Genomic DNA, 26,530 nt, shown 5'->3' on the forward strand with positions numbered 1-26,530 from the left:
TGCTCCGCCCCCGCATGCCAAAATGGAACATGCGAGCTTTACAACTTAACAAACGCGCCTTTTTCAATATGATTCTCTACACCGTGATTTGTTGTCTTCTACACTCGTAGCTGGTCATGGATGACTCGGCGAGAATCAGGAACACGCTGAAGAATTTCCGGCCAGTGCTCGCCGAGATTTCTGCCGTGTGCGATCTCAGTGCGCAGGAGGGGAGGATGGACGGCACCGAGCGACAGGTTGAACAGATGCAAAAAAGCATTCTCGAGCCAATGGAGCAGCACAAGCAGGCTGTTGAGGTCTATTATGTCACGTTTATAAACCCCATATCGGTCGTGCATGTGACTTTCAGGAGTTAATCTGCTCAACTTGCTTTCCAATGCCCATACCGGCCACCCGAGCACTGAATTTTTTGCCGTCACCTTTTCCAGGTCGTGGAGGCCTTGGAAGAGGAGTTAAAGACCTTAGAGGCGAATGTCCCAAAAATCACAACCATTTTGTCCTCTTTAGACAATTCCAACGTGACGCCGAAAGAGCATTTTCACAACCAACAGGTGAAGTGAAATTTATATTAGAATTAGATATGGACAGAGGCAATTAAATAAGAGGAGGTCCGGTATGGTGTAACCCACAGCGATGAATAAAATGACATCATCTTGTGTGCTTAATAGACTTAGAATGACGTAGTTTTGTTTTGTTTTTCTCCTCCAACAACCCCCTCCCCACCCACGTCGCACCCCCACTTTCCACATCACTTTTTTTTTTTCCACTTGGACCGCGAAGGTGATCCTGGACAATGTCCACTCAATGCAGAAGACATTAGAGGACATGGAGAGCTGCAGAGGAGATTTACGCCTCCCACAGGAAACAAAGGAGACTCTAGTGGTGTTCTCTGGAATCAAAGCGCTCCTGCAGGTGCTGACAGACTTAGAACATCTCACCCAGCAACGAGGCGTTCTTCTGGAGGTAAAAAAAAGCACCGACGCTGCATGGAAACCAAACACTGGATTGTGGAATTTAGCGCTGGAAATAATTGGCCCCGTGACACTCGATGGAGCACCGACCTCTGGCCAAGACCAATCATCCCTAAATTGGACCAGCACGAAATTCCACACCTTCTCATGCTAAAAGTTTTATGAAAATCTAAAATATTTGGGCCTAATCATTATCCGTGATGATGGTGAGGAATCCATGCGATCCTTGGCGTTCACCTGCAACTGTATTAAATGTTTTGTCCTTCTCACTTTAAACCAGGAGGCTTTCGAGGAGTCCAATTCAGAAGATGATGTGGATGAAGACGAGAGCTGTCACTCATCATCCTCGGACACACTAACGTGCAGTATTCCCGAGGTAGACCTTGAACAGATGCTTTCTATAGTACATTGTTGATATGGTCAGACTGCGAGAGAGGGCGTCGCCACAAGCAGCTGCTTTAAACGGGTCACTTCTCAACACACACACACGACATAAATGAGTCTGCATATGCACGTGGAGCCTTTGCATTGACGACTGACACGTTCGTGTGTTAGGACCCAGAGGACACGTTGTGTACTCCAGGGGTGCGAAGCGATGACTTCATAGATCCGGAGGCACGGTCTGACGCCAAGGTAAGTTCATCCGTTCATTGTGAAGGCAGTGTTGATGTCATACTGCTCTGACGTAGTTTGTATTATACTTCATAACTAGCAGATCCTAACATATCTTGAATGTGCCTTTAACTGACTTAAGAAATCAACTTTGATTTTAATTTGTTTTTTTTTTTTTTTTTTTTCAGGCTTTGGCCTTTGTGTCCGCCCAATTTTGTGAACCAGTTTTTGAAGCTGAGAGCTCAAATAATTTTGAGTCGTCCGGCCTGGATTCCAAGACGTTTGATCAAGAAGATGCTCCAAGTGGATTCACAAGATCACCAACACGACTGAACACTGAAGCTGCTGGTGATGAAGTCCTCGGGATCCAAATTGTGGCACCCGAGTCTGTGATCTCTTCCACCGTTTCTGCCGCCGTAATCACAGATGACCTTTCTGCACTTCCAAATGTTGACCTATGCGGCCCCCCCATCAACGTACTCTCCAATCAGGCCGCAGCCACAGGGGAGTCCGTGGCTACGCATCCAATTCAAGTAAGCCACTAAAATTTATTTTGTTTTTGCTGGATGAACCTTCACATTTCATTTTTCTCAATTTCATCCTGTGAATTAAAGGAGCCAAGTGGACGCGTCATCAGGGATTGCAAAGAGGGAAAAGATCAACACCACGCCAAGCCTTCTGCAATGTCCGTCATGTAAAATCTCCTTTAAAATGTTATGAACGTTCCAAAATGTTGAAATCAACATCGATCCATCATCTCCATACAAGATTGACCCGGTGCAGCGGAGTTCACACAGACCAGCAACAGTGGCGCCTGCTTCACAATCAAATCGCCCAGAAAGTGAATAGCCTACAAAAACTTCAGGAGGAGCATCGGAAGTCGATTGGCGATGGCAAGGTTGCAACGGTGAGCAAGTGAACAAAACACAAAATGCATCCCAATTGCTTTGTTTTATTAAAGGGAGCCCGCCATGCAATGGAAATAATCATCTGATATATAGATATGTATCAAATCTATCATCTGTTTCTGTTTAGGTCCCGGAAGGAAAATTGCTGTCGGCTTCAGCTGTTCTTCAGCATGCAAATGAATCCATCACCATGCTGAGTAAAATCGTATGTCCATGACCAGCAACATTTTCGAATGTCTTTACTATATACTGTACATAAAATATCTCTCTCAATAGATCTGTTCCTGTACTTTGAGGGGGGGGGGGGGGGGGTAGCGCATTTGCATTCGTTTGTCAAAAATGGCCATGTGTTGTTTCTTAGGTGAGCTCTGCGGATGATCCCGCCACGAAGGGCGAGTTATATTCGGCGGCACACACAGTTCTTCAATGCGTGGACGATTTGACCGACCTTCCGTCGACTCCCCAACAATGCAGTGATGGGGGTGAAGAGACCCAGCTTGAGTCACTACAGCATGAAGTGAATCACATCATCCGTCGGAATGATTTCTTGGGTCTCACCGACGAGCGGCCCTGATGGTCTCCATCTTTCATTTCTGTGAAGTTCGTATCAATGGAGCTGGCGAGTCTGGCCGGCCTGCTGCATGACGTCGAGTCAAAGATCAGTCCCGTGCTTCAAGACGACGAACGGAGCTGTTTAACGTGCCTGCAGAAATGTCTGAAAGCTGCCCAGTTAGTCATCGCCTCTTTCAACGAACTCTCCGTCGACTCTCTGGGTCTTAAAAGCCAGCATCAGGTACAAAATGCTTCGCGGTTGGATACCTTATGAGTGCTCGTGACTTTTAACAGATAATTGGCAACTGGGTGCAGCCGAAATTGAAGATTTTTAGGATGTGCTTCCCGGTCGTCTTCTTAAAATGCTTAAATGAGTTGGGATTGACATTTGGAGAGATTACCAAATGCCTCGTACTGTATGACGTTAAATCCTCTATGGGCCACTCGTTGAAAGTCGGTGAAATACTGTACTTGAAAATTCTGATATTTATTTGTGTACGTTCCATGCTGATCCAATGACGTTTTTCAATTTTTGTGATATTGTAGTTCATATTTCATATTATCCCACACTTGCTGCTTGAAATTAATATATAGACAGGTTATGCAATATAAACACTTTCCACTCAGGAGCTCTTCTCCAACCAGTTATGTTTCATGGAGGAGATACAGCCGAGTCATCGTGAAATATTCCCAAATCAAAAGGAAACTTCCATTCTGCAGGTAATGATTTTTTTGGCAAGGTTTTATAATTCATTTAAAAATCTTGGAATAGATTTGGTGATGATGGTGCAACTGCTAGCAGAAAAACAATTTGTGATTCATGGAGGCCTATCCGTTCAAAATCAAATAAAAGTCATCTTTGTCTGTCAGCAGTGTGTGCTGGGCAGACATGTGAGAGAGAGTTCAGGGGAAAAAGCCCTGATACAGAAAGCGATCCAGTCCTTACTGCACGGAATGCGTAGCCTACTGGATCTCGGTGAAGGATGCGTAGCCGAGGGGCCGGCGAGACCCGTTCAAAACGTTCGCCAACTACACGTTCGTCTCCGTAGAGACCAGGTCCTCGTCTCTTTCATCTCATTTTGGAAATGTTGGCTAATGAAGTTATATTGACTTTTTTTTTTCTTTTTTCGTTTGATTTCATCCAGAAGTTCGCTCATGTTCTCGGAGCTCAGCTGAATTTTATGCAACATCTATTCCATGGAAGGCCAGATGTGCTGCGGGCTCAGGAGGATGAGCAAGCACAGCTGGAAGTTCGGGGCAGAGCTTTGATCCAGGAGTTGCTACAACAGGAGGTGGCATCTCAGTGGAGAATCCTGGTCTGTGTTGTTCCCCAAACGATAGACGGCATACAAAAGTGCTCTACATTTTGAAAAATCTTGGTTCATTTTGTGCATTTGGGGAGACGAAGTTCAAAGTTGGCTTACCCAGGGATGTCTTTGAATTCAATGCGATGTCTTTTGACCACATCTCCCCCGCTATCATCCGTTTTATGTATGCAATCCCGGACGAAATGTCTCTGGTTGGCCCTACTGCAGGAGTGCAACCGCTGGGAGGATAATTGCGGTCGACTGGGAAGACTGCTGGACGAGCTTGAAGTCCGCATCGGCGGTGCGGAAGCGGCGCAGGCGGAGGATAATGAGGAGTCCCACATAGAACGCCGTCGACGTGCCTGTCAGGTAAGCCGAAAAACACTGACCGGTGATTAGCGACACTTACCGGTTCATTTTGTAATTACAATTCCCTTCCACTGCTGCCCAGGACTCCTGCAGTTTTATGATCATACGACCGTGTTAAAGCTTGGCCTTGGTGTCTATTTGAATGCTGGGATTGAAGCTGCTGGCGAAGAGCACTGTTGATTCTCTTTTTCGCACAGCAAACTTTGGTCCAATTGGAAGCGAACCGGGCTCTCCTGGGCCAGCTCGTGGATCAGAGATGTGAGCTGCAGACGGATCCTTTATTTGCGCCTTCGGCCGTACAGACAGGGGGTGCTCTGGAGCTGCGATGGAGAAGCATCAGCAGCCGCGTGGAACGAGAGCTTCGGCGCTACAGTGACGCGTGCGACGGCTGGGCCAGGTATACGGTAGCGTACAATGAAATGTGTTTTGTTTTTTCTATTTCCTTGTCTATCAAATTAATAATCTCCAGTGAAATGAATTGAAATGGCATTAATCCATTTCAGCCCTGTGGAAAAAATAGAATGTAAATAAGTGAACTACTTTATTACAATGTAATTAGTGTACATCGAGTCAAGCCAACGTTGGAGAGGAAAAGATGCCCTCCACACACGGAGTTCCGATGGGGATTCAAACCCCGATCACCCGAGACGGACGTCGCAACACTAGGTCACGCCGCTGACGTGTTCTGTCTGGAAGCGAAAGAAAATCTCAAACTGACGGCGTGAGATCACGTCATCCTTGTGGGAGCATGCCATACTTTTCATCTCTAAACGATCCCATCATTTCGACCGGGTTGGCGGTTTCTCATTTGCTTTTCTTTGTTGTTTACGAATACTGTATCGAGTGGATTCATCTGGAACACGCATGATATTGCTAAAAGAAAGTTCTGTTATCAGTATTGGACCGAAGCCCTTGTCCTCTCCTCCCACTGAGAAGAGAAGACTCATGTTCTGCTTCACTAACTGAGATGTCTGTGTGTGTGTGTGTGTGTGTGTGTGTGTGTGTGTGTGTGTGTTACATTTGTCCTCCCCACAGATTCCAGACAGACTTTTCCCTCGTCAGTAAATGGCTCCGTGATGCCAACGAACGCCTGACAATTTGCTCAGAACTCACTGATGCCTCTCACGTCAGCCAGGAGAGTGTTCGCAAGGGTCTGATCAGGTTGTTGGTAAGACTGATCGATATCAAGTACTTCAACTGAGGTCTGGCTAGTTGCTAGTAACTCAGAAATCATCTGGAGATCTGTCATTTGTGACTATAGTTTTGGAATTAGAATTCCAAGTAGAAGTAGAGTATAAAAACGGGCGCACCTTCGTTTTGGTATTTGGAGAATTTATCAGACGTCTCCCTGGGTGTTTTCTGTGACACGCCGCTGACTCACGTGGCAGTTTTGTGGCAGAAACTAGACTTTAGACTAGATAAAAAGGGGTCCAAGTCGTGGCGCAGGTTTTGGAACGCGATCTTGTTGGATTTGATTGAAATGCAGGCGGAGCCGTGAGTGCCTCTCCTGTGCGGAGTTTAAAGGGAATGACTGGAGCAACTTCCAGTGGTCACTCCCACAACAGCGCAAACGTCCCCTTTCTAGCTGCGTCCATCTATGAAAATAGAGAGAAAAGAGAGAAAAATGAGACTGAAGTTAACGCTAGACTTGTGGTGGGCATGAAAATGGGGATTAAGATGTTTTGATCTAGAGCAGAGAGTACGTAGGTCCAAACGGCAACATTATTCCCAATGTAGTGTGGGATCAAAATTCATTTAAATCCATTTAAAATGAGAATTTTCTGACTGAGGTTAAACTCCTCCTGCAGGACTTCTCTATAGAGATGGAGACCATGTCTGCTCGCAAGGAATCCGCCTCCGGAGAAGCCGCTCGACTGCTCCGTCTGAGGGAAACGGAATGTCCTGGCCTGAGAGGGAGCCTCACAAAGCTGGAGATGACCTGGTGCAAGCTCACCTCTGACCTGACCAGTGCACAAGACCGGCTGCAAAAGGTACAAATGACTGCACGTGAACACGTTGTTCACATTTCTATACAATAAATCAACCGGATATTTAGATTTTCCACTCGTGTGGCATCGGCGAGTCTCTTTTACAGCGCATCATTGAAATAAGATTTCAAAGGTGGCCGTTTATCAAACATAATGAGGATTTTGGTGATTCCGCCCAGCCCAGTCGTGCCGCGACTGAGAATACAAATCAAGAAGGGAGGACGCCTTTAATTTCTCACGCCCATTCATCACCAATGACTACAAACCCAGTTTTTCAACACTTGATTACCTTTATCGGTTTATTCCAGAGGATGAGACAATTTTACTACATCAATTGCTGCCGCTTGTGTAATCAGGAGCTGCTCCAGATATGGCCACCGATGACGCTGCTGTCTGACTTGGAGGATTGGCTCAAGAACTTGGAGGTTCATCTGGAGCAGGCGAGAGAAAAAATCCGCGAGGTCACAGACGCCGCTGGGATCAGGAGAAGCCTGCAGCGCTTCCTGGTACGCCCAACCTGTCTTGCCCCACATCCACGTCTGTTTTCAGCCGGTCGAGCTCAGAATGCATTCAAATCACTGTCCCATCATCAGGTTAATTTCCAGCAACTAGATGTAGAGATGCAGACTTTCTGTGATGAAGCATTCAAAGAAAGCTCCATCTTTAAAGATACTACTGTGTGCTAGCGTCATCAAATGTTGCATGCATGACTGGACTCAAAATTTTATATCTATATTTTTTTTCTCCCTCTAGGCGTTAAGGATGTCTTTAGTCAAGGGGCAGCCTCTTCTGGAATTTCTGTCCCAAACTCGCCCGCAGGGGATGGAAGTGGATGTTCAGGCTCGTCTTGCAGAGAGAACAATGTACGCGGAGCAACTCGGTGCCCTCAGGCAACATTGGCTTCACCTGCAGGGGACGCTGGAGAACCAGGTCGCTTTTTCTTTTTTGTTTGTTTCTGGACGCTTCTTCTCCTCCTACATATTTATTTACTGTGCATCAATGAACGTGTTGGGTCTTTATATTGTACTGTAAGTAACTTGCCATGAAACTGCTCTGTACGTGAAAGTGTCTTTAAAATATTTGAATGGATCTTACATGGTATGTCAGAAAGGTTGCAGGCCTCAACAAACAGATGCAAATTTAAACTACAAGTTTAAGGCTCCCTGCCACGCCTTCCCTAGATTTCCGGGAAGGATTCTTTCAGGCATCATGGCCATGTTTATGTCATCCATGTTTTTAAAAACCAATAAAAATAATTTTAAAGTCTTTCTACGATTTACCGTATTCAATATTTTAATATTTGTTGCCCGACTTTGCATACTGTGTTTCTTGTGCAGATTCATGGAGATCAAGAGCTCCATTACGCTTGTGCTGCCAGAGAGAGACAGTTGCAGCGTCTCCGTCGGGCCGTTGAGCAGCAGAAAAAGCACTTTAATCGGTGGAAACATCCAACCGGTCAAACGCAAGCTCAAAAGGTTCTGCAGGAGTGGGGGGTATGCAGACAGGATGCAAGTTACAGGTTATTTGCGCCACTCTTTTAATCTGATCTGATAGTCTTGGATATCCCCCCCCCCCCACCCCCCCACCCTGTCTTCCAGGCTGTTCTCGTAAGAATAAAGGAAGTGGCCGCAGCTTTGCAGGGGGTGAAATCCACGCGTGTGCTTGTTGAAAAGGAGCATCGGTGTGATGTCGTTTTTTGTGAGCAGGCTGAGGCTGTCGGTCTGGCTTGTGAGGATCTCCTTCAGCAGGTAGAAAGGGAACATCAATGTTAATGATACATTTTGAGGTGTTCGGAAAAGTTGGGAGAAACACAGAATGAGAAAATGTCAATGACGTTAGAGTCGAACAAAAAAAAAATGTCCTTTTTGTAGCCTAAACTAGCCGTCTTCTTTCCTCGATTACACTCAAGTGACCCTAATGAAGCGAAGCGGACGAGTTCACAACATCAATTATAGACAACAAGAATAAATGAAGTCATAACATTTAATGTGACTTCACCAAAGCATTTCCACAAGAGCAGGAAAATAACAATAACAAAGGACCGTTGCCTCATTCATAATGGCGCTATTAATCCCACTGAGTCATTGTTCACCGAACTGATGGTTGCACTTCCAAAACACGGCCTTGAGAAAATACAATTTGATTGATATGAAGAATAGAAATATATTAATTCCAGGCGGAAAAGAAAACACTAATTTTGTTGTGTGCTGACTCTCAGATGCGGCTTTTGGAGCCAATTTTAGAGCAAACCGTCCAGGAATGGGCTTGTCTGGAGAGAAATCTGCGGGAGGTTTCCCTGCTCACCGGCAGGGTACACTGTACCGTGCAGATTTACGGAGCACTTTTGTTTTCACCGAAGCAGAAGGAAAGTTATTTGGAGCTACTGCAGGTGAGCACCAAAAGGGCCTTTTGTACACGTGTCACGTGACTCGCAGTCATTTTTCTTGATGTGTAAAATCCCAAATGAGACAAAAGATATTTCCTGTGCGCAGCAACTGCAGGAGATGTGCAGACAAGGGGAGAAGCTCTGGGTCGACGTCGACAAATCTCTTGCGATTCTTTTGAAGACACTCGACCCTGCAACAAGCCGCTCACTCGATGATCGAATAGAGAAAGCGCAGAAGCGGTCTGTATAGCGTGGACGTATTCATCCTATCCCTTCCATTCATCCAACAAAATATATCCATCCATCCATTTTCCGAACCGCTTGATCCTCACTAGGGTCGCGGGGGGTGCTGGAGCCTATCCCAGCCGTCTTCAGGCAGTAGGCGGGGGACACCCTGAATCGGTTGCCAGCCAATCGCAGGGCACACAGAGACGAACAACTATCCACGCCCACACTCACACCTAGGGACAATTTAGAGCGTCCAATCAGCCTGCCATGCATGTTTTTGGAATGTGGGAGGAAACCGGAGCACCCGGAGAAAACCCACACAGGAGAACATGCAAACTCCACACAGGGAGGCCAGAGCTGGAATCGAACCCGGTACCTCTGCACTGTGAAGCCGACGTGCTAACCACTATTAATGTGACTTTTATTTTAAGTTTTAAATTCTTTTGCTGACTCTTCTGCACTTTTATTTCCTTCACAAAAGGCTATCAAGCTTCCCCCCACCCCCCTCCCCTCCTCATATGTGCAGGACATTGGAGTTTACTTTCAAGTTATAAATCCAAAGTTACTTTGTTTGTTCCAGGTGGGAGGACATGTTGGAAAATCTGGAAACGGAACGCCAGAAGACTGACGAGACCCGAACCCTCTGGCAGCAGTATAATCGTACCTTTGATAAGGGCTCCCTTCAGCTGGAACACCTTCGGCATCAGTTGTCCTCCTTTTCGCCTCGACGGGAGCCGCAGGTCGCGGTTCACTCGGCAGAGGTGAGTTCACGCAGTTCACGTTCATTTGTCCAACTCATCGGAGAGCCCGAAATGTTCCTTTTTTAACACGCAAGCTGGATTATTTATTTATTATTTAGAGCTTGTTTTGGAAAAGGGACATGGGGACGTGGGCTCCAAACTTTCACGTTTTCCACATCCCCCTTCAAATGTTGCACTTTGGGCCCAGCTTTTAATGCTTCAGTGTTTTCAATTTTTCACGGAATGAATTCGGCAACGTGCAAGGATTTATTTTCAAAATGCATTGTCGGTTATGCTATTAAAGGTACTCTAAACAAATGTGCCCCGGTCACCGGTGTCAGCAAGGTTTTTAACCCCCCCCCCCACCCCCCACACCTACTACTGTTGATAGTCCTCTTCCTGTTTAACTTGTTTTATCAACGCAAAGAAATTACAGAATTTTGCCGAGGACCTGCAAAAGAGTGCGACGGATGTGCTGGCCTCGTCGAAGCCTCTCCGTGGACGTCTCAAACCACGCGTCCAAAATTTGGTCCAATCTGAGATCGCGGGACTGTCGCTTGAGGGCCTCCTGCTGAACCAGGCCATGTCCGACACAAAGAAAAGCCTTCAGGTATTGTCGGCGGAGCGACGGTGCCCGTCGGAAGTTGGGTGAACTGACGTAGAAAAGCAACAAAGGGTTTCAACACGGAACCTCATGACTGTGCCACACATGCGCTCACTCTGGCCCGTTTCTTTTGGCAGGAAGATTTAGACGACTACAAACTATTTTGCACGCAGCTGGAAGCCCTTGAGCAGCAGACGCAAAACATACTGCATGGAGAGAAATCGAACACGAATGACAAAGACATTGTGAAGGTTGGTTTGAGTACGTGCCGAGAGCCCCCCCCCCCCCCCAATCGGTTCTTCAAACCTTGCTTTCTTACTTGGCTGAATAGCAGGAGCTGTTGAAACTTATCGAACTGCTTCCGTCACTGGTTGATATCAGCGAATTGAGCGGCTACGTGACCCTCGCCAAGCCGGAAAAAGACGCGCTGCACGCGCTCGGCGAAAAATGGAGCCGCGGTGTGAATCGCATGTGTTTTTTGTACAGGTGAGAGAAGTGAGCGAGCCCAATTTCATGCTCTAAAATAGCTGTCAATGCAAAAGTGTGTTCCTTTTCCCGTGTGTGTGAATGCCGTTTTGTCAGAACTCTTCAGCGTGAACATCAGCGGTCCCAAGACTTTCATCAGAAGTGTCAGGAGCTCACGTTCATCCTGGAGGAGCTGGAGTCGGAACCCCCAAGTGGCTTCAACCTCCAAGAGATACTTGCTGTCCATCAGGTACGTCGTTACTTGATGTCATTATTGCCCGCGAGGGGGACATTTTTGTTCGTGTGCAGCAGAAACAAAACAAACCTCAAGAAGTAAGTCTCTGCATGAAATCATCGAGAGTGGTGACGAAAGATCATCAACACGTGTGGACGCTTGCACAAGCGAGTTGGTGCACAAGATTCACGAGGCCCCTTGGCTTGATTGACAGAATCATCATATCATTCACCTCATGGCCATTAGAGGCATTTTGGCAAAAATGCATTATAAAAATGAAACTTGTGATCATTTTATCAAAAAAAAAATAATAATAATGGTTTGCCAAGATGCCAGTTTCATTCTTGCAGCTCTCAATCTGCAAAAGTCTCAATCGAAAAAGTGAAAGCCGTCAGTGAATTTTGGCACGTGCGTTTTCTAGATGAACTTTCTTGATGGAAATCTCATTCACTCTGGATCTGAAATCGTCGCCGTGCGGCAGACAATTCTGCCGTATCCCAAAGAGACTCGGTCGTTTGTAACCTACATAATCATGAACCGTAATAGCTTTGTCATTACTGTGTTGTCTCCCATCCATGAAGAGGCGTCAGATTGAAATGATTACTGGACAAGAGCTTCTCCGAGATCTTCTGTGTAATGCAATCAAGTCCATGGAAAAACAAAAATCAGACGAAAAGTAAGTGACAGAACATTTAAGTTGTTTTTTTTTTTTTTTAAATGATACTTTTAGTGTTTGATCAGATAAGAAGCTTACCGGTAAGCATGGAACGCTTTCTCACTTTTGTTGTTTTCCTCTTGAGGGCTCCACAACAAATAAAGCAGCAAGGAATTATCTTTACTTACTTGATCAGCTATCACAAAATGTTTCCGGGCTGGTCCGCCAATATTCTAGTGCAGCGGTGCCCAAGTCTGGTCCTCAAGACCCTACCCAGCCTGTTTCACACGTCTCCCTCCTCCAATGATGTATTGGTTGAAGTTTTGCGGGTGCAGCATCTTTCCCCTTCTTGTTCGATGTGCAACTTTAGTTGCTGTACTTTGTCAGACACATTTTCGACGGGAGACGGGTTTGGACTGCTGGCATCCCAGTCGAGTACTTGCATGCTTTTACTATGATGCCGTTAGACGTGCAGAATATGGCTTGGCAGTCTTGCTGAAGTAAGTGTAGGAATGTCCTTGAATAAGATGTTACTTGGATGACGGCGAATGTTGCTCCAGAAACCTATATGTACCTTTCATGGATACGAAAACCCCTGCCTCTGTGAAGCAAAATTCGAATTTTAGGGGCAACGGTCATGATAGCTTTGTGAAAGCAACATTAATAATGACCTAAAGCATATGCAAAGTACTTTGAGTCCTAATTATATGACATAGGCTTCCTCAATTTGAGGTCGGTACATGCCAGAGAAGCTAGCGTTTTGTGGGGTCAGACACCGTCGTCAATAAAATGAAATGAAGTATTCTGCAGTTACCAGATGCATTTGCTTTTTCACTTGTTGGGTATAATACACTGGATACTCGCCAATGCGACAAAATGTAGTAATTTGCAGATGTTTCCGGCCTTGGAAGAGCGAAATGTCCCTCTCCTTGATCCTTCCATAAATTCTGGTTGTGGTCTCTTGATACTTGGACAGCCCAAGGATTATCAGTGAGGTCGAAAGGAAAGTTTGTTTCTCCTCTGCTTGGGGGAAGTGCCAAAGGCTGTTAACGGTCGTAAAATGCGACTGATGTTATGCTGATTTGGCAATTGGTCAAAGGAACTATGACTGACACCCGTGTTGTTTTCGGCTGTTTTATTCGTGTTTTATGGGTTCCTTTTTAACGAGAAAAGTCATCACGTCGAGCTATTGATTGTAAAACCCTGATAATTTTTTTTTCAATCATACAACTCAACAATTGGGCTACATTAGATGTTTTTTTTTTGTGGGCCTTGGTACCAAATGAAACTTTTTGCTTCTGCCACAGATCTGAGCTCCTGACACAAGCGCTCCATCTGCGAGGGAAGTGGTTCAGGTCTTTGTCGCTGGCCGGCCAGCACCGGGCCGCGACTGGCGAACAGATCCATCAGTGGAGGATCTATAAACGTGGCATGAAGCTTCTGGGCAAGACGCTGAGAAGTGTGGAAAGCCTGCTGTCCCCTGCTCACCCTTCACAAACTCTATTACCTTTAAAATCGCCGCAACTTGCAGACCAGTGCCAGGTATGTTTGTTTGAAAGTGAGATCTTATCACCACTGCACAGATTTTTGTAAAGCGCTGTTTTCCCAATGAAGCTCTTTGGTGATTATTTAGTGTCACCATTCAACATGTCTCTCTAAATCTTCTCCAGTGTCTGAATGAAGCTCTGCAGCGTCACTCATCCGTGCTCACGGAGACTTTGGAGGCGGGTCGACTTTTGTGTGAGACGACGTCAGACTCGGACAGTCGGACTCGACTCGAGTTGGAAATTCAGGCCATAGAAGGGGCCTGGAAACACGCTAACTCACTGGTCCAAAAAAGGAGAACAGTGGTCAGCACGACTGTTCAGGTAATTCAGCCCGAGCTCTGGATTGACAGAATCCGCGTCCTGTAACGAGTGAGGGTGACAGTGTTGATGTGGTAGGAGAGGGGATGGGGGGAGGCGGGGTCAGCTTTGCCTGACCCATATCCAGACCCTGATCCCACCATAAACGCACGCACACGAGCACTCTTCACACTCGGGCATGGCGTGAGTCCTAGCACAAAGCTCCTGCCAACAGGGATCAAAGTACAGCTCAAATCTATCCTAATTTGTATTCGGACTCCTCTAGGCGTTGCTTTCACTCCACTTGTGCTTCTCTTAGAACTGGTCGCGGTGTCAGGACGAGATAAAGGCCAGAATGTGTGAAGTGGATGAGCTGAGAAGCCAGCTGAAGAGGCCGCTGCCCGCGGCGACGGATGCGTTTGTGGAAGCGCTCATTCGGGTGATTATAGCGCAATGGCGCCATTCGTTTGTGGAAAAATAGATTGTACGTTTCCATTCACATGATTTACAGTTGAGCAAAACATTTGACGTGGGATCGGACGACTGCAAACGCTTTCCGTCTTAATAGTTGAGTTTCACCGAAAAGGGCTGCAGGAGTGACGAAAATGAAAATTGAACTCAAACTTATTCTTAACTTGAATTATGATTGAGAATAATTTTTTAAAAGTGCTAAGTGGTGGTATACAGCTGCAAAGTCCCCCCCCCTCCCCTCTCCTCAGGCTCCCTCCCATTATACTTCTCATTCGAGCTCATTTGAGTTTACCCCCCTTTCCATTATTAAATGCCCTCATGGCTTTGCTCCCCTCCCCCTTTTAGCCCCCAACCCCCTTTACCCCCCCTCCCCCCTGTCCCATCCTTTTAATCCGAACGGCCGGAGCGAACAGGAGCCAGAAAATGCGCGGACACAGCTCGTTTATGGCCGGGTGACCCTTTTTACCCGTGTGTGTGTGTGTGTCTCCTGTCCGTCGCCTTTGTGCGATGCAGAAGACGGACCTCTCTTTGCAACATCTCGCCGGTGGATTGAAAGACGTGGCCTCCATGAAAACCGACCTGTCCCAGTACGTGGCGGCGGCCGATTCCGCTCTGCTGGAACAGCAGCTGGAGCAACTTCATATCCAGTGGGATGAACTCTGCGCCAAGGTGAGGACGCACGGCGACGGTAAACATGAGCGTCACGCCGTCGTGTTGGTCCGGGAGGAGGGCAAAGTTGATTCCAGGGGGTGTCCCTCACACCCTCATTTGGGTGATAAGTGCTCATGTGTGTGAAGGGAGAACAACTTTTTGTTCTTTGCAGCTCGTCCACTTGTCCGTTTCGATCCAGGTCGAAGGATTTTAGTCCTGACGGCAACTAAAAAGTTCTGAGTCACCTGGTCCAATCACATCTTTGAAAATTAGTTGGCTGAAAACTTTTGACGACTTTTCTGCCCAGTCCGTTGACTGACAGATTTCGGCATCAAAATGAAAGCCTCTCCTATCTTTTTATTTTTCCCTGGCACCTCTCAGTATTAAAGTGCCCACTTTTTTGTGGTTCATTCAAAAAGCCGCCTGGCAATTTGATGTATTCCCCGGTTAGCATAAAAGTTTAAACGTTTGTTTGTTTTTTCTAAAACGGTTGCCGGGAAACTTTCAACAATAAAAACGCTGACCATTTTTTCAGTCCCATCCAAAACTTTTACCGCGGCTTTCAGCATTTAACGAGCTCGGCCTGCTCGCCGACTCGTCACGTGGCGCGTCTCTAATTCTGTGCGTGCAACCTTGGTGAAACTTGCTCTCCTTCAGTCTGAACACGGGGGTCAAATTCCTACATTTAAATCTTTTTGGCTCAAACACAAACACGCTCTTGTTCTTGAAAAAGCCACCGTTATGTCAGCCCGTCCACAATCAAAGATCCTTGCGCGATGATTTACGCTGGCACTAATTGGCTCTCCACTTGAAAATGGATGCCGTCACCTGCCGCACCTTGGCAACCGCTAGCGGGATTCACAGATACAGCGGCAGCAGGACACGCTGTCCAATTATCAGGGTTTTTTTTTCCTGATTGGCGCTCTCGAGACCTCCAAACGGTGTAGTGGGCCATCCGCGCCGTTCCAAGTTTTGTCTTCAAAAGATCTGAAGGACTTGTTTACCGTCTTACTTCCGCAATTCAAGACGAGCTCGCTTTGAATGAGGTTGGCGCTGCGGCAATCTCATTACATTTCTGCAATCGGCATTGAATTTGAACATGCTCCGGGCAGCTCGCTTCAGAGCCTTACAAGTCCCCGCGATCGACTTTGCAGGTTGCATGTCAGGGGGGGGGGGGGGTGGCTACGACAACCAGATGGCCCGGCTGGGCTCAAGTGATTCAGGGGGCAGCGTCCATTGTTGTCACTGGAAAGAATCGACCCCTCGCAGGGCTGACAGCGGCTCTGAATGCCTCCTTAGTAGTCAAGGGTCCAGGAGAGCCACAAATTGTGCGATAAAACACAACCGCGGCTTGTTTGAACCAAATAAATGCCCCCTAACGATAACATGTAGTCCCTTTAAAAATAAAACAAACAAAAAAATGCTTTTGACCTCCGCTTTGCAATGCAACGTTGACGTGGCCTTCAGCTGTCATGAGGAAAATGGACCTTGTTCATCAGCCAGACTGTGAAGATTCCCCCTCCCCCATTCCACTGATGATGAAATGATTCACGTGGAATGGAACACAAGCATTTTAATCAAACTGACCGATATCGCTGTTGAGCAACAGATGTCGCCTCCATCAAAAATCAAAATGTGCCTTCATAATCGGACATTTCTTGCATTTTTCTAGGGGGTGGGGGGGGGGGGGACCAAGTGGTGACTCCAAAATAGCGTATGCAAACAGATCAAAGATCAGAGACACAAAAGCAATGACGCAGCAATGATGTCGTGGCATCGCCGCACAAAAGAAAAAAAAAATTCAATTTGCTTTACAATGATGTCATCCCTATTCTACGGGGCATCGTTTCGTAGCATGTTGGGATTGTTGTCACGCCATCAGTGTGATCGATAGTCCCGGAGTCAAGTTATCGGTTTGACATTTTGCTTGGGTGACATCACCTCTCATCATTTGCGCGCCATTTTTGAGCTGCGTTACCGCGATGCTTCTACCATGTAATCGCTTTCAAAGTTGGGCAACATTTGTTCGGGTGGTGTAAAACCGCTGCAGGTGTGACCTTTACCCCTGAAACATTTGACAGCAACGTGTTTTCTGAGCTCTGTGTGTGCCGCGTGCACTGCGAGCCTCACGTTTCACTTCCTCAGGTGTCCTCGCGCAAGCAGGAAATTGCTGACCGCCTCAACGCCTGGACCATCTTCAATGAGAAAAACAAAGAGGTCTGCGATTGGCTCACCCAGATGGAGAGCAAGGTGTGTCACGGCGCGGATCTCAGCATCGAAGAAATGGTGGAAAAGCTGAAAAAGGTAATTGGGAGAGACGCAACAGAGCCTTTTTTGTACCTTGGTGTCTCATCGCGAGGCGTACGCATCAAAATAATTAGTTCGGAAGTTGAAGGTTCTGTCACCTTTGATACGGTGAGAGAAAGGAATTGGCACACTTGGAGAGTTGTGGTTCTGTTATTTGCTAAACTGTCTTTTGGTTACTACGCCCCCTTCGAGAAGCTATTTTCATGAAAGAAAATGTTGCTTTGCCAACGCATAATCACTTGTAAGGGCAAACGAGGTCAAATATGCCATTAACGTTGATCATGGTGCATGTCATGTTCAATCTTTCGATAATGTGATTGGATTTCAATCGCACATAAATTTGTGTGTTCATACCGAATGCGATTTGGAAAAACTATTTTTTTTTTTTTAAATGTTGCGTATTTTTAGGATTGCATGGAGGAAATCAATTTGTTCAGTGAGAATAAAAGCCACTTGAAGCACCTCGGAGAGCAGCTGCTTTTAGCCAGCGATGAGGCCAAGCAGACCCAAGTGCGTGCTTCCCTGCAAGAGGTTAACCAGAGATGGCACAACCTCTTCAGCCACATCGAGGCCAGGTGAGTACACAACCTGAATCTGTGCAGACAACGTTCACTATAGCATGACTCCGATGGCGCAAAAATCCTAATGGCTCATTTCGCTGGGTCAGCACCGCCTCCCAGAACTGGCTAAATTTCAATAAGGCCAAAAAAAACTGCCTAATAGGCCCGATTGCTCTAAATTGAGCCTATCCACCTGCTGTTGCTCGCTCTGCTTTCCAGCTGTCAGGAATCCATGACTTCTAATGTTCACAAAGCAGGTTAAGCCCCGCCCCCTAATCATAAAGGAGACCCCCGCAAGACATTGTTGTGCAGGAGCAGCTGCTTGAATCCCCCGATTGCTCTCCACACTCGGCCAACGAGAAGAAAACAAAACAAACTTTGCTCGAATCTTAGACACAGCCATATGTCCTCATGTCCTGACCGACTACCCTCCTCCACCTCTGCTCCGTCGGGGGGGGTGGCGGGAGGGGTGCGGTAGGAAAAGGGGAGTGGTCTGTCGGCATCAATTATGTCAGTTGATCCCGAAAGCACCATTCCACGAGAGCATTCTAGGGGGGACACCCTTGCCAAAATATGGACGGCAACAGTGACGCATTGTTTGGAACTGAAAGTCGCCCAAACATTCCTTGGCATTGTCTCGTGAGCTCTTTTCTAGCCAATCAGGAACTCGGTGGCTTGTAAATGGACGACAACCAACCAGAAATACTCCTTGTCTCTTAAGATGCTCGATGTCAATTTGTTGACATTTCACACGTCGTTCAACACAGAGAGGGTAAAATATCGGTACCGTGATTGGAAACACTGACTCCACTGTCCAAATAGTGCCAGCTCTGAAACTGATACGCGTTCAATGCGTTTGAATTGATTTCATCCTTGGATAATTAAATCAATGGGATGCTGCAAAATTTGTACTGATATTTGAGGCTTTTTTATCTACTTAGCTAGCTATCTAGTGCGCGTACATTAACGCAACGTTGTTTTCAACAAGTAGCTCTCAGCTCAAGCCCTCCTGTTAAACTTTTGTCCACTACCCAAGTATCCTTACTTGATCCTGCAGGCCCCCCCCCACCCCCTGTCACGCATTCTGCTCTTGTCTTTCTCCGATGGAGCCCTGACCGTTTTTTTGTGTGTGTCTTTGTTCAGCTCCCGCATTAAGCTTCTGGCTTTTGTTGAGCTGTCTAAAGTTAGATAGGGCAAGTGAGCGCAGGAAACAATTTAGTGGACTGCGGAGGGGGATTTACAGCGACTATGCCGTTTTTAAGCCTGAAATGTCACCTCCAGGTAGTGTGTGGTCTGATCTTTGTTTAACCGACTCCTGAATGAGTTTAAATGCCAAATTATGTCAACTCTATGATGTGTTTGTGGAGGGGTGGGGGGAGGGAGGACTGAAAAGATGTGCACTCATCTATCCATAGCGATCCGTATTTATTGAAGTTAAACATTATACAAGTGGAGCCCATTTGCAGTAAAGGTTTCCTCCTTGAGTCCAGAACCGTTCAGGCTTGATTTATTTTAATTTTTAAAATTCATTATTTGCACTGAGAGCATCCCCATCTCCACACTGACCGGCCTCGATGGTCCTCAGCAGGAGGGAGAGGATCAAATGGGGGGTGGAATTAACTTCAACTCGCCAATGGGACACACTTCAGGCTTTTAAAAGTCGCAAGGGAAGAGCTTCTATTGTCCCAAGCGTTACCATGACAGCAGGCAGGGGGTCTGTTGCCATGGAGACTGTGGGGGATCTCATGATAAACACCTGAGAATTAACTAGAAAGACCTTTTCAGCTATTTTTTTTTAAATCCCTCCTTGCTTGAAATGTTTACCTTTTTTTTGAAGAAAAAAAAAAAGGTTGTAGGATCCCATGGCTGGAGCATAAAATACTTCAAACTTATTTTTGCCCTTTTTTTTCCTTGTGTGAGCAATCTTTCGAGGAAACTAAATAAGGAAAATTAAATCTAATTGCAACAACAATTTAAAATCTCATTAAAATTCCAGGTTAGATGATCCATTATCTGCTGTATTCGTATGAGTCTTGAGCCCTTAAAAATAAACTCTTTTTCTTGGAATCCCATTTTGCGGAGTTTTCTCTATTCCCATCTCTTTTCTCACAGTAAAATCGGAGCAATTACATTTTGCATTCAACGCAGCTGGAAACTCGGAAGTTTCGTGCATGTGTGTGTTTAGAGTGACAAAGTTGAAGGAGACTCTGTTGAGAGTGCAACAACTGGACAAAAACATGAGCAACCTCCGATCGTGGCTTTCACGCGTGGAGGCCGAACTGTCCAGGCCCATTACCTACAGTGTTTGTCATCACCAGGAGATACAGAGAAGGCTGGCTGAGCAGCAGGTACACACACACACACACACACACACCCATCATATTCTTTGCCCATCTTTTAGATTAATCATAAATTGAGATCACGCCATTGTTTGATTTTGGAAGGGGTTGTCCCACGCGGCCGTCGAGGTCTTTCTAATGCGCTTCGGTTGGCCTGAAGCAAACGTCTGCCGCCGATGTGCTTTATTCAAGGAGCTGCAACGGGACATCGAGCAGCATACGGAAGGCGTCACCTCGGTCCTCAACCTGTGCGATCTTTTGCTGAGGGACGAAGACGCCGCCGGCACCGCTGAGGCGGAATGTGACTCCCTGCAGGAAACCAGTCGTAGCCTGGACCAGCGCTGGAGGACCATCTGCGCCATGTCTCTCGACAGGCGACTCAGGTGGGAACTCAAATGGAGCACCTTTGAATCAGTCAGTGGAGAAACCGACAAAAAAAATGTTTTAATAATTTTGGGAAGAAAAAAAAATCCATAAATACGTCACTCTGAAGGAAAAGGAGCTCCTATTGATAGCGAGTGTTCCATCTGGACATTCAATTTTGTCTGCTATTTGAATCCAATGTAGGATTGAGGAAACATGGAGACTGTGGTGCAAGTTCCTGGAGGACTATTCGCAGTTTGAGAATTGGCTTAAGATGGCGGAGAAGACCGCCGCCAACCCCAACTCGGGAGACGTTCCTTACGCCGTTGCCAAGGAGGAGCTGAAGAAGTTTGAGGCAAGTTGAGGAGGGGGACTCGTGTGTTTGACGCAACGTTTCCAATTGGGTCTCGTTAGAATGAACAGTTTCGGGCAAAACGTCATCATTGCATAACAGTACAATACCTTTCAGAGGTTCCAAAGGCAGTTGCATGAGAGGCTGACCCAGTTAGAACTCATCAACAACCAGTACCGCCGACTGGCCCGCGAGAACCGTACGGACCGCGCCGGCCAGCAGAAAGCCATGGTCCACGAGGGCAACCGGCGCTGGTACGTTCTGCACCGGCGGGTGGCTGCCGTCCTCCGCAGACTGAAGGTACGGGTCCAGACCAAAGCTGATGGCCAAAGTCTGAAGATGAGTCGATTCTTCATCCGATCTTTCCTCTTCCGCTCTCCTTCTCGCAGCATTTTACCAGTCAGCGAGAAGAATTTGAAGGCACTCGGGAAAGCATGTTGGTGTGGCTGACGGAACTGGATCTGCAGCTGACCAACGTGGAGCACTTTTCTGAGAGCGACGTTCATCACAAGATACAACGGCTTAGTGTGAGTTCCGTGGATGGACCAGCCATGCTAAATGCCGTTTTGGGAGGAAATCATTTCAAAAGAGTTGTTTTAGGCTCATCACGTGATGGAGGACTCTGGTCATACTTGTATCAAGTTAGACTAGTTGACTAGTTTTAGGGCTTTGGACTTGCTTTGGCGCAAATTCCTGAAAGGATTTGACTTGCCTATGAAAACGTTTCATGCGAAGGTGTCTCGGTTGCAACATTTTTCGTTGGTCTTTGCTCGTGCAGAGTTTCCAGAAGGAGATCATCCTCAACACGGAGCGCATTGATGGGCTGATCGTGTTTGGGGAAAGTCTCATCCAGAAGAGTTCACCGCAGGATGCCGCGTTGATAGAAGAAGAACTGGAGGAGCTTCATTCCTACTGTCAGGAGGTTTTCAGCCGACTGGTTCGCTTCCACCAACGTCTCAGCCAGCCGCCGGTGAGCCCCATTTTTGTCAGTTGCAAAATTGTGTCGTATTTCATCTTTGGGATGACAAAGGTTAGGTTGTCGGACGGCATCACGGGAACTGTAGAAATCGATTTTGGACGCAGGTGTTGACGGAAGACGTGTTCATGGAGTCCAGCTTGGAGCTGATCGGACGGCCCTGGCTCGGGCGGGGTCAAGGAAGCCTGCCGGCCACACCCTCCCACTTGCTGGCCTTTCCGCTGGAGCAGTCGGGGCGGGAGACGCCGGTGAGCGTCGACTCGCTGCCGTTAGAGTGGGACCACACCGGGGATGTTGGCGGCTCATCATCCCACGAGGATGACGAGGAAGAGGGAATTTACTTCAGTGCTTTGTCAGGTAGAAAGCGCATTTACTCAACTCTTTGTTCGGTTGTTTTTTTAAAAACCAACACTTAATTGGTTTTCACGGTCTCAACAATTACCTGCACAGGTACGTCTTTGTCCGTCTCCGTGCCTTCTCTTCTTCCGTTCAACTCGAGAGGCGTTCAATGACCGCCTCCGAAAAACGTAAATTAACGATTCCTTCAATGAAACTACGAAAATTTAAAATAATGCATCAAAACAGAAAATCAAGCAAGGAAATCACTAAATAAATTCTGTAAGAGGGGGGGGGGGGGTTAAAGAATTTATTTTGGGATTTCCTCACTGCATTTGTTTGATGAGCGTTCAGTCCGATCGGACATAAGACTACAAATGTATCCCCCCCCCCCACCCCTCCCCTTATAAGTTATTGTGTGTCAGTGTCGGACAGGTTGATGGCTGCCTGCGAGTCTCCAATCTGGACATCACCGGCAGATGAAGAAGAACCTGACGCCGGCGACCACAACGTTCAACACGCCCTCACCAGCACGCCGGTCAAGCTAGTCCATGTACGTTGCACAAATACCATCCCACCAGATCTAAGAGCACTGACGGAAACCGAATAGGCTGTGGACGGAGGTCTCAGGACAACCGCCGATGCCCAATTGCACTTATTGTGTATCATTTCATCTCCAGTCGCATCAAATGTCCCAGTGCAGTGACAAAATTGAGGACATGAAAAGAGCTCGTCTGATCCTGGATGATGGTGATGATTTGGAGCAGCCAGAGATCAGTTTGACAAACTCAGGTGGCTCAGGCAAACAGTCTGGTGAGCAGCGCTTAGAAAAGGAAGATTTACGCATGTGTTGAGAGTTTGCTTGCACGAGAGGCTCGCCTCAGCTGATGCGTTTGCTCTCCCAGGGGTGATTGAACGCTGGGAACTACTGCAGGCTCAGTCCGGGAACGAGCAAGACGCCGACCCCCAGGATCCGCCCAATGTCACATCTGACCTCGATGAGGTCATTTCCTGGTTGGACAACATTCATCCGGAACTGGACCGCCTCCAGCAGTCGCATCCAAGCAACAGGATTGTTGACATGGCAACCAGAGCGAAAGAGATGAAGGTAACGGGCAGGCCCGCAACAAAATAATCACAAGCACAGCATCATGAAAAATACGGACCTGCGCTAATGTTGAATTGTTAATTTGCCATCTTTGGGTTTTGTTTGTCCGAGCGCATTCTGGAGCGCACTGGCTTCTGCAATCCATAATATGCGCTCCTCTGTCACGGTATGGAGACTGGCCTACAGTTTGCACCGGCTTGTAGGGCCGGCTAAATGATAAATATATTCCTGCTCCGAACTCCCAACCAACAATGGCGGTCGGTCAATGCGATATTTTTGACACACTCGACTGTGAAGGCAATCATAAATTTGAGCAATGGCGATTCTTGAATATGATTTTGCATGCATATCCCTTTTCAGGAGATGAAGGAGATGTTTACACACTACAAGCCTATCATGCTGTCAGTCAACCTGCGCGCTCTGCAAGTCCCGGAGCAGCAGGAGAAGCTCGTCGATTTGAACCAAGCCTGGAGCCGAGCTTCAACACTTCTTCACCAGTGGGAAACCAGTTTGAGAAGGACTCTGATGTGCTGCCAGGTTAGAAGAAATTGAAATTACAGTTCAGTGAAGATCTAATTTTAATTTTAATTTCGTGGGCCTTTTTGATGATTCGGATGTGTGTGAAGTGTATTCTCAGTGCCACTTTGAACACAATGTTATTTGTTAGTTATTTGGGTGGATCCCCAGGGTATTATGCAAAAGAGAGAAAAACAAACCAACAGACGTGTCTGAGAACACGCCCTCCTTGGAAGCGCTAACTTCAAGCCGTCTACCGTACAGGAGTTTGATGAGAGCCTCCATTCCCTGCTGCTGTGGCTGGCGCGCGCCGAGAAGAAACGCGACGCGGTCGACGTCAGGGATCCGGAGACACCTCTTCAAATTCTGAGACGGCAGCATCGCTCCCTCACTGTAAGCTCGGTGTGCATTCAGCTGATTTTGTAATAAGTGCAGTGAGTGGCTGCTCAAATTTGGGAAGCCGAAAGATTGGACTTTGTGAAGGTCATAAAATTGTGAAATTGGGTTAAGAACGGTGAATGGAAATTTGCATTCCACCGACGTGCGGTAGATTGTTAGTTTGGATTCTGCTTCTGACCATAAAAACAAATTTGGGGGCCGTTGTATTTATTTTGGGCAGGATGCCGCCCTTGAAGGAGTGGAACACAGGGAAAAAAAACCCCACGTGATATTAAAATACTGTACAAGAGAGTCAAAGGATAAAAATGGGGGATGAACATGGCGTCCCGTTGTAGAACTACAACAGTACACAGTACAACAGCGCACAGTCGAGCACAGCATAGTTCAGCTTCAGGCGGCCTCAATTTTGGTCAGCTGTGGTTGAACCCTTGCGTCTGTTCAGGCCCTGCTGGAGGAGCTCTTGGAGAGGCGGAGCCAGCAGGCTTCGCTCCACACCCTGTGGTCTCAACTCCAGCCAGAGGACGGGGGCGAGGGGAGCCACGAGGCCCAGGAGAAGCTCCACGTGACGGCCACCAAATTGAAGTTACTCATGAAGGACGTGAGCGAGGACCTGAACATCCTGCATCAACGTCTAGTAAAGACGCAGTTTGATTGCTTTATTTTGACCTCTCCGAGATGGATATCAAAATGGTTATTTCTTCCCAAATCTGACACGTAATACATTCTTTATCTTTTCAAATGCAGGACTGCAACACCTACAAAGGTCAAAATGTCCCATTGGATTCATCTCAGCACATCACCCAAACAAAGGAGTCTCCTTCCACTCAAAAGTATTTACTCAATATGAAGAAGAGAGGTTTGAATGCACAATGGACATAGAAAAGAATGTTTGAGTATATTTTGTCTGTGCGTGTGTGTGCCACCCAGAGGGAGGAGAGACTCATCCCCACCGCGCTCCTTCTTCTGTCGGGTCCTGTGGGCTGCCGTCCCATTTCACCTCCTCCTGCTGTTCTTGCTGCTCCTTCCTTGTTTGGTTCCCAGGTCGGAGAGAGACTCGAGTTGCACTGTTGCCAACAACTTTGCTCGCTCTTTTCATCCCATGTTACATTACACTAACGGACCCCCGCCCACTTGAGTCAGACTTGAGCACAGGTGCGGGGGGTTTAAGACGAGAAGGAATAAATACAATTCCCTTTTTTTCCGAGCACTGGTCATTTTTGTGACAGTTACCATGAAGTGCTTTCAACAGGGTTCGTACGGGTCCATAATGTTCATAAAAATCATTATAAAAAGTTGTAAAATTATGTTCTTAAATGTCCATAATTTTCATGCGGTGTTCATTTCATTTGTGTATGTCATTTCCCCCACCCTTCCAATTCATAGTTTTGTCGGAATATGCAGGACCTGGCACCCGCTCTGCTTTTTCCCCCATCTCCGATTAGTTCTGACGATGATCACGACATAGTATAGTAAGGCGTTTTTAGGCCGAAAAAAAGGACCATGTATAGTAAGGCGTTTTTAGCCCGAAAAAAACGACCATGTATAGTAAGGCGTTTTTTGCCGAAAAAAACGACATAGTATAGTAAGCCGTTTTTAGGCCGAAAAAAAGGACCATGTATAGTAAGGCGTTTTTAGCCCGAAAAAAACGACCATGTATAGTAAGGCGTTTTTTGCCGAAAAAAAACGACATAGTATAGTAAGCCGTTTTTAGGCCGAAAAAAAGGACCATGTATAGTAAGGCGTTTTTAGCCCGAAAAAAAAACGACCATGTATAGTAAGGCGTTTTTTGCCGAAAAAAACGACATAGTATAGTAAGCCGTTTTTAGGCCGAAAAAAAGGACCATGTATAGTAAGGCGTTTTTAGCCCGAAAAAAACGACCATGTATAGTAAGGCGTTTTTTGCCGAAAAAAAACGACATAGTATAGTAAGCCGTTTTTAGGCCGAAAAAAAGGACCATGTATAGTAAGGCGTTTTTAGCCCGAAAAAAATGACCATGTATAGTAAGGCGTTTTTAGCCCGAAAAAAACGACCATGTATAGTAAGGCGTTTTTAGCGTGAAAAACAAACGACCATGTATAGTAAGGCGTTTTTAGCGTGAAAAAAACGACCATGTATAGTAAGGCGTTTTTAGCCCGAAAAAAACGACCATGTATAGTAAGGCGTTTTTTGCCGAAAAAAACGACATAGTATAGTAAGCCGTTTTTAGCTGAAAAAAAGGACCATGTATAGTAAGGCGTTTTTAGCCGGAAAAAAACGACCATGTATAGTAAGGCGTTTTTAGCCGGAA

General features: G+C 46.7%; 1 protein-coding gene across 5 annotated transcripts in view; it reads left to right on the forward strand.

Annotated features, from left to right (window-relative positions):
• LOC127592635 (nesprin-2) overlaps positions 1-25,444 on the forward strand; it is a 34,887-nt gene extending 9,443 nt beyond the window's left edge. Inside the window, exons 19-69 of one of the 5 annotated variants that reach the window (XM_052053561.1) lie at positions 111-296; positions 429-551; positions 781-963; positions 1,252-1,347; positions 1,527-1,604; positions 1,772-2,116; positions 2,198-2,268; positions 2,352-2,490; positions 2,619-2,696; positions 2,853-3,008; positions 3,093-3,284; positions 3,671-3,763; positions 3,914-4,099; positions 4,189-4,359; positions 4,579-4,719; positions 4,917-5,116; positions 5,755-5,887; positions 6,528-6,710; positions 7,064-7,213; positions 7,461-7,637; positions 8,045-8,200; positions 8,306-8,455; positions 8,926-9,096; positions 9,200-9,333; positions 9,902-10,082; positions 10,489-10,671; positions 10,803-10,916; positions 10,997-11,151; positions 11,248-11,380; positions 11,947-12,041; positions 13,328-13,562; positions 13,691-13,888; positions 14,184-14,303; positions 14,849-15,004; positions 17,132-17,290; positions 17,702-17,868; positions 20,039-20,201; positions 20,385-20,575; positions 20,760-20,910; positions 21,025-21,207; positions 21,297-21,434; positions 21,686-21,877; positions 21,991-22,240; positions 22,645-22,772; positions 22,900-23,032; positions 23,125-23,327; positions 23,688-23,864; positions 24,108-24,236; positions 24,685-24,876; positions 24,987-25,072; positions 25,170-25,444. In XM_052053561.1, the coding sequence (XP_051909521.1) occupies positions 111-296; positions 429-551; positions 781-963; positions 1,252-1,347; positions 1,527-1,604; positions 1,772-2,116; positions 2,198-2,268; positions 2,352-2,490; positions 2,619-2,696; positions 2,853-3,008; positions 3,093-3,284; positions 3,671-3,763; positions 3,914-4,099; positions 4,189-4,359; positions 4,579-4,719; positions 4,917-5,116; positions 5,755-5,887; positions 6,528-6,710; positions 7,064-7,213; positions 7,461-7,637; positions 8,045-8,200; positions 8,306-8,455; positions 8,926-9,096; positions 9,200-9,333; positions 9,902-10,082; positions 10,489-10,671; positions 10,803-10,916; positions 10,997-11,151; positions 11,248-11,380; positions 11,947-12,041; positions 13,328-13,562; positions 13,691-13,888; positions 14,184-14,303; positions 14,849-15,004; positions 17,132-17,290; positions 17,702-17,868; positions 20,039-20,201; positions 20,385-20,575; positions 20,760-20,910; positions 21,025-21,207; positions 21,297-21,434; positions 21,686-21,877; positions 21,991-22,240; positions 22,645-22,772; positions 22,900-23,032; positions 23,125-23,327; positions 23,688-23,864; positions 24,108-24,236; positions 24,685-24,876; positions 24,987-25,072; positions 25,170-25,377 (8,112 nt within the window). In that variant the 3' untranslated portion in view covers positions 25,378-25,444. Of the gene's footprint in view, positions 1-110; positions 297-428; positions 552-780; positions 964-1,251; positions 1,348-1,526; positions 1,605-1,771; positions 2,117-2,197; positions 2,269-2,351; positions 2,491-2,618; positions 2,697-2,852; positions 3,009-3,092; positions 3,285-3,670; positions 3,764-3,913; positions 4,100-4,188; positions 4,360-4,578; positions 4,720-4,916; positions 5,117-5,754; positions 5,888-6,527; positions 6,711-7,063; positions 7,214-7,460; positions 7,638-8,044; positions 8,201-8,305; positions 8,456-8,925; positions 9,097-9,199; positions 9,334-9,901; positions 10,083-10,488; positions 10,672-10,802; positions 10,917-10,996; positions 11,152-11,247; positions 11,381-11,946; positions 12,042-13,327; positions 13,563-13,690; positions 13,889-14,183; positions 14,304-14,848; positions 15,005-17,131; positions 17,291-17,701; positions 17,869-20,038; positions 20,202-20,384; positions 20,576-20,759; positions 20,911-21,024; positions 21,208-21,296; positions 21,435-21,685; positions 21,878-21,990; positions 22,241-22,644; positions 22,773-22,899; positions 23,033-23,103; positions 23,328-23,687; positions 23,865-24,107; positions 24,237-24,684; positions 24,877-24,986; positions 25,073-25,169 lie in introns of all 5 variants that reach the window. The other 4 variants (XM_052053560.1, XM_052053559.1, XM_052053558.1 and 1 more) reach the window with 4 other exon arrangements.
• The last annotated feature ends 1,086 nt before the right edge of the window (positions 25,445-26,530 follow it).

The sequence above is a fragment of the Hippocampus zosterae genome, chromosome 19 (genome assembly GCF_025434085.1).
Source record: "Hippocampus zosterae strain Florida chromosome 19, ASM2543408v3, whole genome shotgun sequence".
In the NCBI taxonomy this organism is placed as follows: domain Eukaryota; kingdom Metazoa; phylum Chordata; class Actinopteri; order Syngnathiformes; family Syngnathidae; genus Hippocampus; species Hippocampus zosterae.